The sequence below is a fragment of the Centropristis striata genome, chromosome 1, assembly GCF_030273125.1.
Source record: "Centropristis striata isolate RG_2023a ecotype Rhode Island chromosome 1, C.striata_1.0, whole genome shotgun sequence".
Classification (NCBI taxonomy): Eukaryota; Metazoa; Chordata; class Actinopteri; order Perciformes; family Serranidae; genus Centropristis; species Centropristis striata.
In genome coordinates, this window is record NC_081517.1 from 24,688,550 (window position 1) to 24,701,050 (window position 12,501).

Consider the following 12,501-nt stretch of genomic DNA (forward strand, 5'->3'; position numbering starts at 1 on the left):
ACACACACACACACACACACACACACAGGCTCCTGTCGATTAGCCAGCACTCTCCCATGACCCTTTGCTCCTGTCCTCACCAGGAGGGGTTGTGGATAATGTGCTAGCACAGCACGGTTCTAATTTAATGAGGCAGAGAAGTGTATATGTGTGAGTCTGATCAGTGTGTGTGTTGGGCGGGGTTCTCTCACTAAATGTTCCCATGTTGAATCAGTAATTGGTCCTTGACACAACTCTCTCTAATATGTCCTGTGTGAGGGATCCAGTCCAGACTCCTCTATGTGTTCTTCCTTTTTTAACCAAACCAAACAGGTAACTGCTCTGATACCTGTTTATAGCATCAGTGTGTCAGACACTGCCAGGCACCGCCATGGGACGTGAGTCTCCTCACATATTCAACATCTAACTTTGGATTTGTTTGTTTTATTTCAGTGTCCCATGGTATTCTGTGTGTTTTTTAGATGCTCTTAAACATATTAGCCTGACACACTTATTCTCTGTTTTGCTTGTGTGTTTTGGCTGGTGTGAAAATTATCTAAATGGAGAACATTAAATATTGGCACATGTTAGCAGCTATCACTTTGTCACTCGCTTATGTTGGTAGTGGGCTTCAAAATCCCCTTATCATTAATTCAATTCAATTCAAACAACTTTATTAATCCCACAAGGTGCAATTCATTTTGAGCAACAGGTTGTCGTGGTTCATACGGCCCACATGGCCCACAACAAATAGTATATAGTATAATAGTCAATACATAAATAGTCGACACAACACACATCAGACAACATGGAGCTTAGAATGGACACATTATAAAAGCCTGTGATAGCCTACTGCATACAGATTATTTATAAGCCACATTGCTTTAAGAATTTAAGAAATAAGGGAAATAAAATAAAAAATAAAAACCCTATGAAGAATTTAAAAGTCATAGTGCAAGGGGGACGAATGATTTGGAGAAGCGATTTGTTTTACACCTAGGAAGGGCATAACAGCGCCCTGAAGGTAACAGAGAGAATTCAGCCACCATGGCTCGGCTCGGGGAGGCTAAATGCACTCTGCTTTACGGAGGATTTGCTGGTTGCAAAAGGAACTTAAGTCTCTTAGTTTTACTCTGGTAATCTTAGAGCAGGACTTCACAATACTAGTCAGGCTGTTTCTGTCTTTGACTGAAAGACAATGAAACCAACAGATAAAGGAAAAACACATAAGACTCAATAAATGCTTGATAAAAACGACTAGAGTATAACAGGCCTGACAGAGAGAGAATTTAGTTTCCTGAGAAGACGAATTCTCTGTTGTCCTCGCTTTACTATCAAATCTCTGTTCACATCAAATTTGAGATGGTCGTCAAAAAAGGTCCCCAAGTATTTGTATGATGAAACAATTTCAACTTTTTTGTTATGTATGATGCACCCAGTAGGAATTTCCTTCTTATGTCTAAAATCATTAAGCAGTGCCTTCTACAGTCTGTTACATACCAGGGGCCTCGTTACAGAAACATATCCTAACTGCTTGCCGTATCTTTACTTACATTTTAAAGATCGGGAAATCCTGTCTTCCTATTATTGAGCAAATCCTCAATTTTTCAGTTGTCATGCCATGCCTGTGTTGTGTAGATTTACAGTGTACAAGACACTGATTGTTTCATTAATTAGAATGTACTGGTAGGCAGGTTGAATTGGGATTTGCTATGTTGGGAGGATCTGTGTACCAATTTATGGAGGAAACGTCTTTATTCATGCAGGAAAACACAAATTCAGGAGCTAAGTGACAATTCAAAATATAAAAATATAATGAAATATAATGCAGTAAGGCTCTCAAGTTATGTAATGCATTCAAATATTGATTATTCTGTAGATAAATTCGGTGTCACTTATAGTACTGTAAGTGACACTGAAAGGAGGTAGGGTTAGAAACAAAACAAACCTAGAGCATGTGTGACATTAATGCCTTGATTTGTATTTAAGATTAGATTAAGATTAATTACTTTTATTAAAAATGCAACCTCTGCATTTAACCCATCCTATTTACACACAAGTGAACACACCATGCAAGGAGCAGTGGGCAGCACATTACTGCGCCCGGGGAGCTGTGCAGGGGGGTTAGGTGCCTTGCTCAAGGGCACTTCAGTCCTTAACCTGTCAGTACCGGGATTCGAACTGGCGACTCTCCAGTTACAATGACGTAAAAGAGTACCTTACTTCTCACCTAGCATTCCTTAATCGTTCTGGTGCTAGAGCATCAATATCAATCAAAGGAAAGGAATGCTTCCTGTACTGAGTTGGATGGTGGGAGTGGAGAGAGAGGTGAACGATGCAGTCGGCCCATGCGTGACTTGCTCTCGCATTCCTGGGATGGATCGGATCCTACAGAGCAGCGGGGCTCGGCCATTTCTCTCTTTCTCTCAGCAGGCAGCAGAGTTATGGAACCTTCTGTTTACAGTTCTGACTTAAGCTGCAATGGCACTTTGCTTTTTGTGACTTCAGTTTTCATCAGTTCTGACTTTGGCAGTGTCAGACAGAACACAGGAATGGCACGGACTTGAGAAGTTTCAAGCTTGAGGCAGCAACTTAGATTTGTTATCAAGGTTTGCCAGATGCCAGTCTTCAGCCTCCTTCTCACCTTCCCCCATCCACACATACAACTTTTGCTTATGTAAGACATCCATTTCCAACTTCAGGCTTTTCAACTTACATTTTATGTTATTTTTATTCTCACTTTATTATTATTTCTGTATTGTATTTGTCTTTGTTATTTGTTCACATTAGTGTGACTTAGCAGGCCATGTCATGATGTGTGGTATATGTACGTATACAGCATATATATTCACAGTTATTAGGGCATTACGAGACCCCTTATTATGGTCATTCCGTTGTCCTAGTACTTGTTACTCTGTTCAATGACAATAAAGTTGGATCTCATCTTATTACATACATTTGCCATTTGTCACTAACACATCCATTAATGTCCTCCAAATCTGACTCACCAGATGTAGACTGCTAATTAGTGAAGGGACAATGAAGTTCCATGAACCATTTGCTTTACTTTTTGACCCCACTAGATGGCGGTCCAAAAAAAAAAGGCTATAGCACTGGTAACTGAATGTGTTTTCAGCAATTTGTTGAATTTCGTTGTCCTAGTACTTGTTACTTTGTAACTGTTAACTTAGTAGAGGGGTCCTGGAGCCTGCTCCCCCGGATAATTGTTTACCCTAAAAGCCTAAATTTGGTGCCTCTCATTTTCTAAGAGATTCTAGCCACTATTCCATGTTAATCATTGCACATTTTTAATGAATTATTGGAAAGGAGAATAAGGGTTCTTCTAAAATTACCTTTAGCAAGGTTCCTATTGGTGTTTTTGTATTATATAAGCTTGTTTTTCATGTTTGTAAATTTTCTAGGTGTTTTAAAATGCTGTGATGCTTTTATTTTGAAAAGGTGCCGTCCAGTGTGAAACTGGTGCTATCATTTTGAAAGGTAGTGACAGGAAATAACAGGTGGAATGGTTAAATGAAAAACGAATGGTAATTCATATAAAGTTGATATAAAGTATGAAAAAGGCTTCTATAGTGGCTGGTTGACAGGGAGACAAGGTTGTTAAAGTTTATTATCTTCTGTCATATATATTAGTGGCTATATTTGTTGTCTTCACTTAGTAAAAGTGCTTGTTAGCTCAAGTGCTAATGCTATTGTTTGTTATTGTTCACAAGGTGACCAAGGAATGTCTTATTTTTATTTTCATGGAGCTACGTTTTTTAAATAAATCTTGTGAACTATCAGTTAAAGAGTTGACCGTCATTCAGCCAGGAATGCTACTAAACATACAATCAGACCAGAAAAACAATATAGAGCATGTATGTTATACAGTAAACCAGTAATTTATTAACTTCATGCAAAAAAAACACGTGTTTTTGACAAGGTACCGAGGTAACTCAGTTTATTTAGTGGAACGTGTTTCTTTGTAGGCAGACATATGTAAACCGCCTTCAAAATAAAAGCACTGCGGTTGTATTGATTTTCTGGGTAACCTCGCGGGCCGGACCAGGACAGGCAATGGGCAGGATGTGGCCCGCGGGTCGCCCAATGCCCAGGTCTGGTTTAGTGGCTTACACTAAGGATAATGCTGGTTGGCACACCTAGAAAACAGGAATGCTACACCTGTAGTAGTAGGGGACACCTCTCATGGTCCAGTCTTCCCAGCAGAATGGTTATAGGGTAATGGTGTAGTTGGTTGGCTTACTTTCGGGCTTAAAACTCTTCATGTGCAGTAAGGAATTTCTGAAACTTCAGTGGAGTGAATGAATGAAAATTAATTTCTCAAGTGGTTCATATATGGAGCTCAACAGTGACTGCCCATTTTTCTGAAGCTCACAAATAATAGCTTTCACTAACTTATATGATCTTAGCTTCACCAGACATACATCAATGTACATCGGTATAAACAGTTACTTTTCACATTCATGACAGGCACACCTGGATATTTAAACACTTAATTCTACCTTGCATAGAATATTATCTGTTTGTTTTTGTTGGGGTTTTTTTTTACAAGTGGCTATCTTGTGCTGTAGGACTCATTTGCTTTTATTGCTCTCAGTAGTTATTCAGACTTTTTTGGCCAATTTGTGTTGAATATCTTTTAAAATTTTTTGCCTGAATCCAAAAGAAGGAGGTTAGAAACAGTGGATGTTCTGTGTAATATGGATATTTCAAGTGTAAACCTAGACACCAGCCGACATTATTAAATTGCAGTATGTAATGTTGCTGGATTGACAAGGCAAAGCAGAAAACCATATTCACTCTTTGCTGCTTCATTTTGTAAAATGCCACATCAGCTCTGCAGTTCATCACAGACAGTCAGCATTATTCAGAAACACATGCAGAATATAGGAGTGAATGGAAGTTTAAGGAGGGAGGTGTGTGATGAATAAAAATTGACTTCATAGTTGTGGATGTTTACACCATTGTGGGTGTTTTCTGGCCTCAAAAGATACATCTCAGTTGTGATTAGCTGCACAACACACTCCACTGGTACGTGTCAGTGAGAGAAGGAGGGAATTAACAAAATTGGTTGTAATGGTGGATTTATATTTCACAAAGGCTTCAGTGTGTGTGTGTGTATATCTATACGTGCTTGTTTTATAAATCTCATAATGGTCTTAGTCCAGCCTATTTATCTGATTTACTTTTATCCTATGAACCCTAGAGAACCCTCACTGTGCTCCACGTTTGTGGAACAGCCTCCTGAAGACCTGAGGCCAGCAGAGATGGTTCATAGCTTTAGGAGCAAACTGAAGACTTATCTTTTTAATTTGGCTTTTTTTAAAAGATTTTTCTGCTCATGCATCTTAGTGTTATAACATCTTCTCTTTCATTTATTTATTTGCTGCTATTTAAATATATATATATATATATATATATATATATATATATATATATATACATACATATAATCATGCTCTACTTCTTAATTATTTATTTATTGTTTTTATCTTTTTTATCTAGCGTTTTTTTTTTTACTTTTTATTGTTATTATTATTTATTTAAATTTTATTTTATCCTACCTAACTTTATTTTTTATTTGTTTGTTTGTTTGTTTCTATCTTTTGTTATTATTATTATTATTATTATTATTATTATTACTTTCTCTTTTTTATGTAAAGCACTTTGTGTTGCATCTCTCTTGTATGAAAAGTGCTATACAAATAAAGTCTGATTGATTGATTGTGTGTGTGTGTGTGTGTGTGTGTGTGTGTGTGTGTGTGTGTGTGTGTGTGTGTCTGTGTGTGTCTGTGTGTGTGTGTGGTAGACCACTTAATGCATGTACCTTGAAGATCATAGATGTCATCTTTCCAAATCACACTGAAATATTTTCCTCCTCCCCCTCTTCTTTAGCTATGCACCTGTTTGGTCTAAACTGGCAGCTTCAGGAGAGTGAAGGATATGGAGCATTTGAAAATGGAGGAGGAGGAAGAGATACAACTCCCAACACCTTTATGGTGTCTACAGACAATGGTGAGTTCCCACTTTAACCCTTTTTTGTCCTTTTTTCTGACAGGAAAAGCAACAACGAATATGAGAAAATGTGTCAAAACTTCTTCCAGTTAGAAGTTTAACTTTAACTGTTTGCTCCAGTTAGTTTCTCTTTCTAGACCAGAAATGTTTGTGACACAGGAAGGAGAAAGCCCTGGAGCTTCAAACTGAAATATTGAAATTACTTAAGGTGTCTGAGGGATCCTCAGCTCGTGGAGTATTTTAATTTCACACATCCTCATACTGCAGCACTGCGAACCACCCCGTCTTATAATAATTATATTCATATACCACCTATAAAATATTTTGATTTGTGTTCATTGCCAATGCAAGAAGTGGTGATATTGATTTATTGCAGCAAAAGTAAAAGTGCAGAGGTCATGGATGTGGGCAGTTTTACAGATTGCTTCGCTATCGTAGAATCTGGAGGCTGGGTTGACATGTAAAGTACATTTACTATGAACATATCTGCATAATTAATGAGAATACACCGTCTTAATATTGATTTATGTAGTCTGATATGTAAATTTAAAAAACATGATCTTTCTGGCATTGTGTTCCCTGCAAAGTTATTTTACATAATCAGTGAGTTTGATTTTAGCAGAGATGCTTGCCGATAAACACTCCCTCTCCATTCTGTCAGGTAATTTGAACAGAATAAAGCTAAAATGAACACATCCTTTCACAGTATAGCCTGCAGTGTTACTTCCTGATATTGCCATCTGCCAGTCTGCAGAGTGTCAGATGTTAAAGAGTTTCTGACTTGCTTTGTTTTTCTGAGATGTGAGCTTCTGTTTCAGATCAGAAGAATAGTGAGTTATTGTGTTTTTCAATCATAACAACAGCAATATGTTTGAATGAACCCAGGTCCTTCTGAAAATGACTATAGATCTGCAATACGTTGGGATCAAGGTTTGTTTTGAAATATTTGTAAAATGTATTTATTTATTCATTATCCTTTACTTTGGTGTAGTGGTAGCACTTTCGTCTCACAGCAAGAGGGTTGCAGGTTCCAATCACAATGTTGTTTATGTTGCATTCACTTTGCATTGCAGAGTCTTAGCATTTGTAGATGCAGCAATGAACTGTGCTTTTTGGCGAAACCCCTTAATTCCTTGCAGTTGTGCGTTGAGAAATGTTGTTCTTAAATTGTTGGATTTATAGCCTGCACAGATCCCTGCTTGTGAACAACAAAGCCTTTTGAGAAGGAGCCTTCATACCTTCATAGCCGCGGGGGGACAGCGGCTCATTAAGAGCGAGTCCAAGCGGCCCAATCCTCCTGCAGCAGTCTCTCCCAGCTGCAGAGCCGGAGGGGATGTTAACCCCTTAGCGTCCAGTCTGCAAATTGCTAATAGGCTAACAGTTAGCTCTGTAGCGGTACAGTGTGTATGTGCTGCTGCTGCAGGAGGTGTTCACTTAGTGATCTCTGTTTTTTTACAACAAGCACCAGACACTAAAAACTGTTCCTATTGTTGTTTTTTTATTGTTTAAAAGTAGCGCAATAAAAATACAGATTTTTTACCTCACATGATGAATAATAGTGATTAATAATCATGATTACAATATTGATCAAAATAATCGTGGTTATCATTTTGGCCATAATAGTGCAGCCCTGTAACATTGTCTACTTTTGGTTTCCCATGGGACTCTAAGAGGAGCTATAGGCCTACTGGGTGAAAGTCCTGGGTCCCCTTCCACCTGACAGCAAGTTTTCCTGCTTTATACTACATTCTCTTACTTCCCCCTTTTTTTCCACACACTGCTATGTCACATCCACCTTGGCGTTGTTCATAAGTACTACGGCCACTAGAGGGCGCCGGCAACAATAAACTTGAGCATAGCAGTCTTCTTTGTGTTAATTGTCAGACCCAGGTTTGATAGTGCTGATGGAGAAGATCCACTGTCTTTAGTAGGAGACCGTATGACCTGGTCATCTGCAAAAACACAAACTTGATTTCTGTCTCTTTCTGTATAGAGAGAGAGCTGGTGTTCGATTCAATTCAATTCAGCTTTATTTATAGAGCGCATTTCATGCACAAGGCAGACTCAATGTGCTTCACAATGGATATACATAATTACAGTTAAAAAACAAAAGAAAAGAAAAACGAACAAACAATTAAAAAAATCAATTACGAATTAATTGAAGAGTGCAGGTAGACAAGCTATGCCATATTCACCACATATACACTTACTTACTCACACATGCACACCCACTCCCACAACCACACACGCACGCACACAGTTCAAGCGAATGCTGTTGAAAAAAGATAGGTTTTTAATCTGTTTTTACTGTGTCAGGCAGGGCGTTCCACTTCGCGGGGCATAAACACTAAAAGCTGCTGTGTTGGTGATTGTTCAAATACAAACACCAGTTCAGTATTATAAATACTGAGGAAAGTGGGGCTGTGGTTGCAGCAATCTTTGTGTTTGTCCTTTTTAATAGCCAATTGGTATTTTTTATATATTGACTTTATTATCATGCATTTTTTCCATTTATCTTCATGTTAAATGGATGTTTTGTAACTTTATTTTTTGGTGAATGCACTCCAAATTTCACATGATTTATTTTCCCCAAAATACTCTTCAAGTTGTAATTGGTTTTGTAGATATTGTTGTTTTTGTTGCTCTGTGTTTTGATTGTGTTGATTTGGAGTCTAACAGAATCTCAGGCGGAGCTCCTGGCTGCCTGGATGCCTGTGTTTTTGATTTGAGCCTTTTCCTAATGCCTTCCTGATGTTTTGGCAGCTGGACTCAAACCACCTTTCCCTGTTCATTTTCTTTGCATGTTTTGTTTTGCATTTTAAGTTTGATATTAAAGGCCAAATTATCAAATATGTAGTTAATGTTTACCAGACACAGCTCCTTGCCTTCCTTATTCTGAGGGTAGATCTGGGCCAGAGAGGAGTCTGGAAGAGATTACATTTCTTCACTGACCACTACTTCATGGTCCTGCTCCAGGCTGCTTTGTGCCCAAATGTATCACTTCTTTATTTTGAAAAGCTTAAGCCTAGTTGACACTGCAGGCCTGATTTTCCACTTGCTGGCAGTTTTTGCAGCTACCTGACAAAAGCCACAGAGCAAGGCAAATTGGCATTGGCTCAGCACTTGCAAATCAAGACTCAAGTGGTATGTGTGGATTGTTCAAGCATGGGAGCAGAGACAGACGCATACCAGATATCTAGCAGGTTAAATAGCTGTTCAGGAGCGACAGCCAAAAAGAGCAAAAGACGTGGGTTGAGGAGAATGTGGAGCAAGGGTTACCTGTGCAATCCGTTCTCATTCCCAGCTCGTCACATACGGACACTTGGCCAGGACCCCTTGGGGGCAGTTTTTAAACGTAGGAAGCCCTACGCTATGGTTATGCGTAGGCAAAAAACTACTTGTTTAGGAAACAAGATGACAGCAAGAACTTTACTTTGAGTGTTTCATTTGTTGGACCTAGATTATAGAGGAAATAAATAGTAAAGACACGTGCAATCAGGCTTTTTTTAAACATTGGAGCCAATGATGACATTTACAAGCAAAATGTGTTTTGACAAGACATACTCATTAGGATTTCTCCTGTTGAAAGACCTTCTAATTGTGACCTGATGTCTGTCAGTAATGTAGTTTACAGTTTTTTACAACCGCTATGACCCGTTTGTCAGAACCTTAAAAACTTTTTCAAAACTGTTAACGCACATCACACCTGAAACACACTATTCCCCAAACAGTTAATTTCATGCTCAAAATCACACAGTGTAACTAAACACAGACACACACTTCCAAAATACAATAATACACTAACACAGTTGACCAGATCTACCAAAGCACTGACAACTGATGGAATAACACAAACTCAATCACTTGGCATGTGTCAAATCGACTTTTTTCCCTTTTTCTTTTACAATCAACAGATTATTGTATTGATCATACATGTTAATTAATGTTTGTGACGATTTTCTTCATTTTTCATTTGTTGGGCATGAAATTTGAACACTCAGTACAGAAAGTGACTGAGTCATGTCAGAGCAGCTTTGCAGAATGTTTATGAAAGAAGAAGACAGTAAATGACAGGATTTGCAGTAAACAATTTACTGTATTGCAAATGAAAATTATTTAAAGTAAAGAGGAAAAAAATCAGCATTTAGCTGTCATTCATTACTGTATTGTCAAATATACAAAAAGAAAAAGGAGCAGAAGCTGTGATCAATGTGATCTTCAATCCATTAGTTTTGAACGTGAGGTTTTCTGTTTTGACAAAGCAATTGAAAATTCACCAGTTAACATCTACTGTTTTGATCTTGATTGAGCTTGTGAATAAAAGGGGTTAAAACTTATTTTAAACATGTAAATGTGTGTATTCTGTGCCAAAAGAAGAAGAATTGTGTTAATTGTATAGCCCACACAGGCTGATGTTGTTTTGAAAAAGCGTTAAAAGTATCTAACAACAGGTCATAGCGGTTGTAAAAAACTGTAAAAACCACAATGACCTTAAGACTCCCAAATACAAGACAGCAAGTTGTGTAGTGTGAACAGTGTCATGATCTGATGACACTGAAAGTCATGTGGTGTAAACCACATATTACAGGGCTGAGAACATGTGTTCTGATAAAAAAAAAGGTTCCATTTATATCGGCATTAAAATGTGTCGGGTGTCCAGATTGTATCTTACAGTTTTTTACAACCGCTATGACCCGTTGTTCAATACTTTTAATGCTTTTTCAAAACTCTTCACACAGTTACCACAACATCAGCCTGTGTGGACGATACAATTAACACATTTCTTCTTCTTTTGACACAAAATACACACATTTTACACATTTAAAATTAGTTTTAACTCCTTTTACACACAAGCTCAATCAAGACCAAAGCAGTAGATGTTAACTGGTGAATTTTCAATTGTTTTCACACGGTTTGTCAAAACAGAAAACCTCATGTTCGAAACTAATGGATTGTAGATTACATTGATCACAGCTTCTGCTCCTTTTTCTTTTTGTCTATTTGACAATACAGTAATGAATGACAGCTGATTTTTTTTCCCCTCTTTACTTTACTGTAAGTCATTTTCATTTGCAATACAGTAAAGTGTTTACTGCAAATCCTGTCATTCACTATCTTCTTCTTTCATATGTAAACATTCTGCAAAGCTGCTCTGACACGGCTCGCTCACTTTCTGTACTGAGTGTACAAAAAAGGGACAAAATTCATGGCCAACAGATGAAAAATGAAGAACATCATCACAAACATTGTCTCTATGGAGTCTTGGGCTATTTTGTCCATTTTTGAATCATTTTCATGTCTTTTCATGTCTTTGTAAGTCATTTTGTGTCTTTTTTAGTCCTTCAGTCCAACATAAAATGTGATTTTGAATCTTTTTTTACTTTCAAAACACTATCATGCTCAATAAAGAATTTTACAGTAAATGTTGCAAATGTGAACAAAGGTCGCAAATACAACACATAAGAGGGTTCCATCCAGTTCTATCATTTTATACTAAATATATTTGACCTTGTCTCCAGTTTTACTTGGTATATCATCATCAAACTGAAACTGGCCTCATGGAGTTTACAGCCAGAACTTTAGAGGTAAATTTACAGTAGGGCTCCATGCTGCTTTGTTTTCTAGTCTGGATGATGAAGAAGTCATGATTTGGAGCTTTTGGAGACTCCAGAGGGTTAATTTACATGTATGATCAATACAATAATCTGTTGATTGTAAAAGAAAAAGGAAAAAAGTCGATTTGACACATACAAAGTGATTGAGTTTGTGTTATTCCATCAGTTGTCAGTGTTTTTTATGACACTGTGCTGTGACTGACTAAATGTTTCTGTTGAAGACAACGTGTGTCAGTGTTTTGGTGGATTTGGTGAACTGTGTTAGTGTATTATTGTATTTTGGAAGTGTGTGTTTGTGTTTAGTTACACTGTGTGATTTTGACCATGAAATTAACTGTTTGGAAAAGTGTGTGTATCAGGTGTGATGTGCGTTAACAGTTTTGAAAAAGTTTTTAAGGTTCTGACAAACGGGTCATAGCGGTTGTGAAAAACTGTAATATGCTTTAACCTGGCCAATTCACACCTGGTATTAATATGTCTCTCTAGTGTTTACGTTGAGCTCTGATTGAGATTTATTCTTTCTCCGGCTCAAACAACTGAACGTCGCTCTCATCTTTACTGTCTCCTTCTGCTGCTGCAGCTGTTGGTTGTTTTAGAGGCCAGGCAGCTATTTGCTTGCTACTGCTGCTGCACCAAAGAGCCAAAATGACATAATCGATAGCACGATGGATACGCATGTTACTGATTTCAACCATCTGAAATGCAGTTTCAGGATGTTTTAGAGGTGGAGCATTCCACAAGCACTGATCAGCTTTTTTCTCAACTCCCAGCACCAACACCGCTATTGTTGTTGTTGTTTGTTTCTCTAGAGGGACTTTTCTCTGCATGTTCTTCATGTCTGGCCAACTGTGTGCTCCCCAGGGTCTGGACTAGG

At 37.9% G+C, this 12,501-nt stretch overlaps 1 protein-coding gene across 3 annotated transcripts in view; it reads left to right on the forward strand.

Annotated features, from left to right (window-relative positions):
* tenm3 (teneurin transmembrane protein 3) overlaps positions 1-12,501 on the forward strand; it is a 207,255-nt gene that overhangs the window by 66,089 nt on the left and 128,665 nt on the right. For all 3 annotated transcript variants that reach the window (XM_059335424.1, XM_059335432.1, XM_059335440.1), the window contains exon 5: positions 5,893-6,012. In XM_059335424.1, the coding sequence (XP_059191407.1) occupies positions 5,893-6,012 (120 nt within the window). The remainder of the gene's footprint in view (positions 1-5,892; positions 6,013-12,501) is intronic.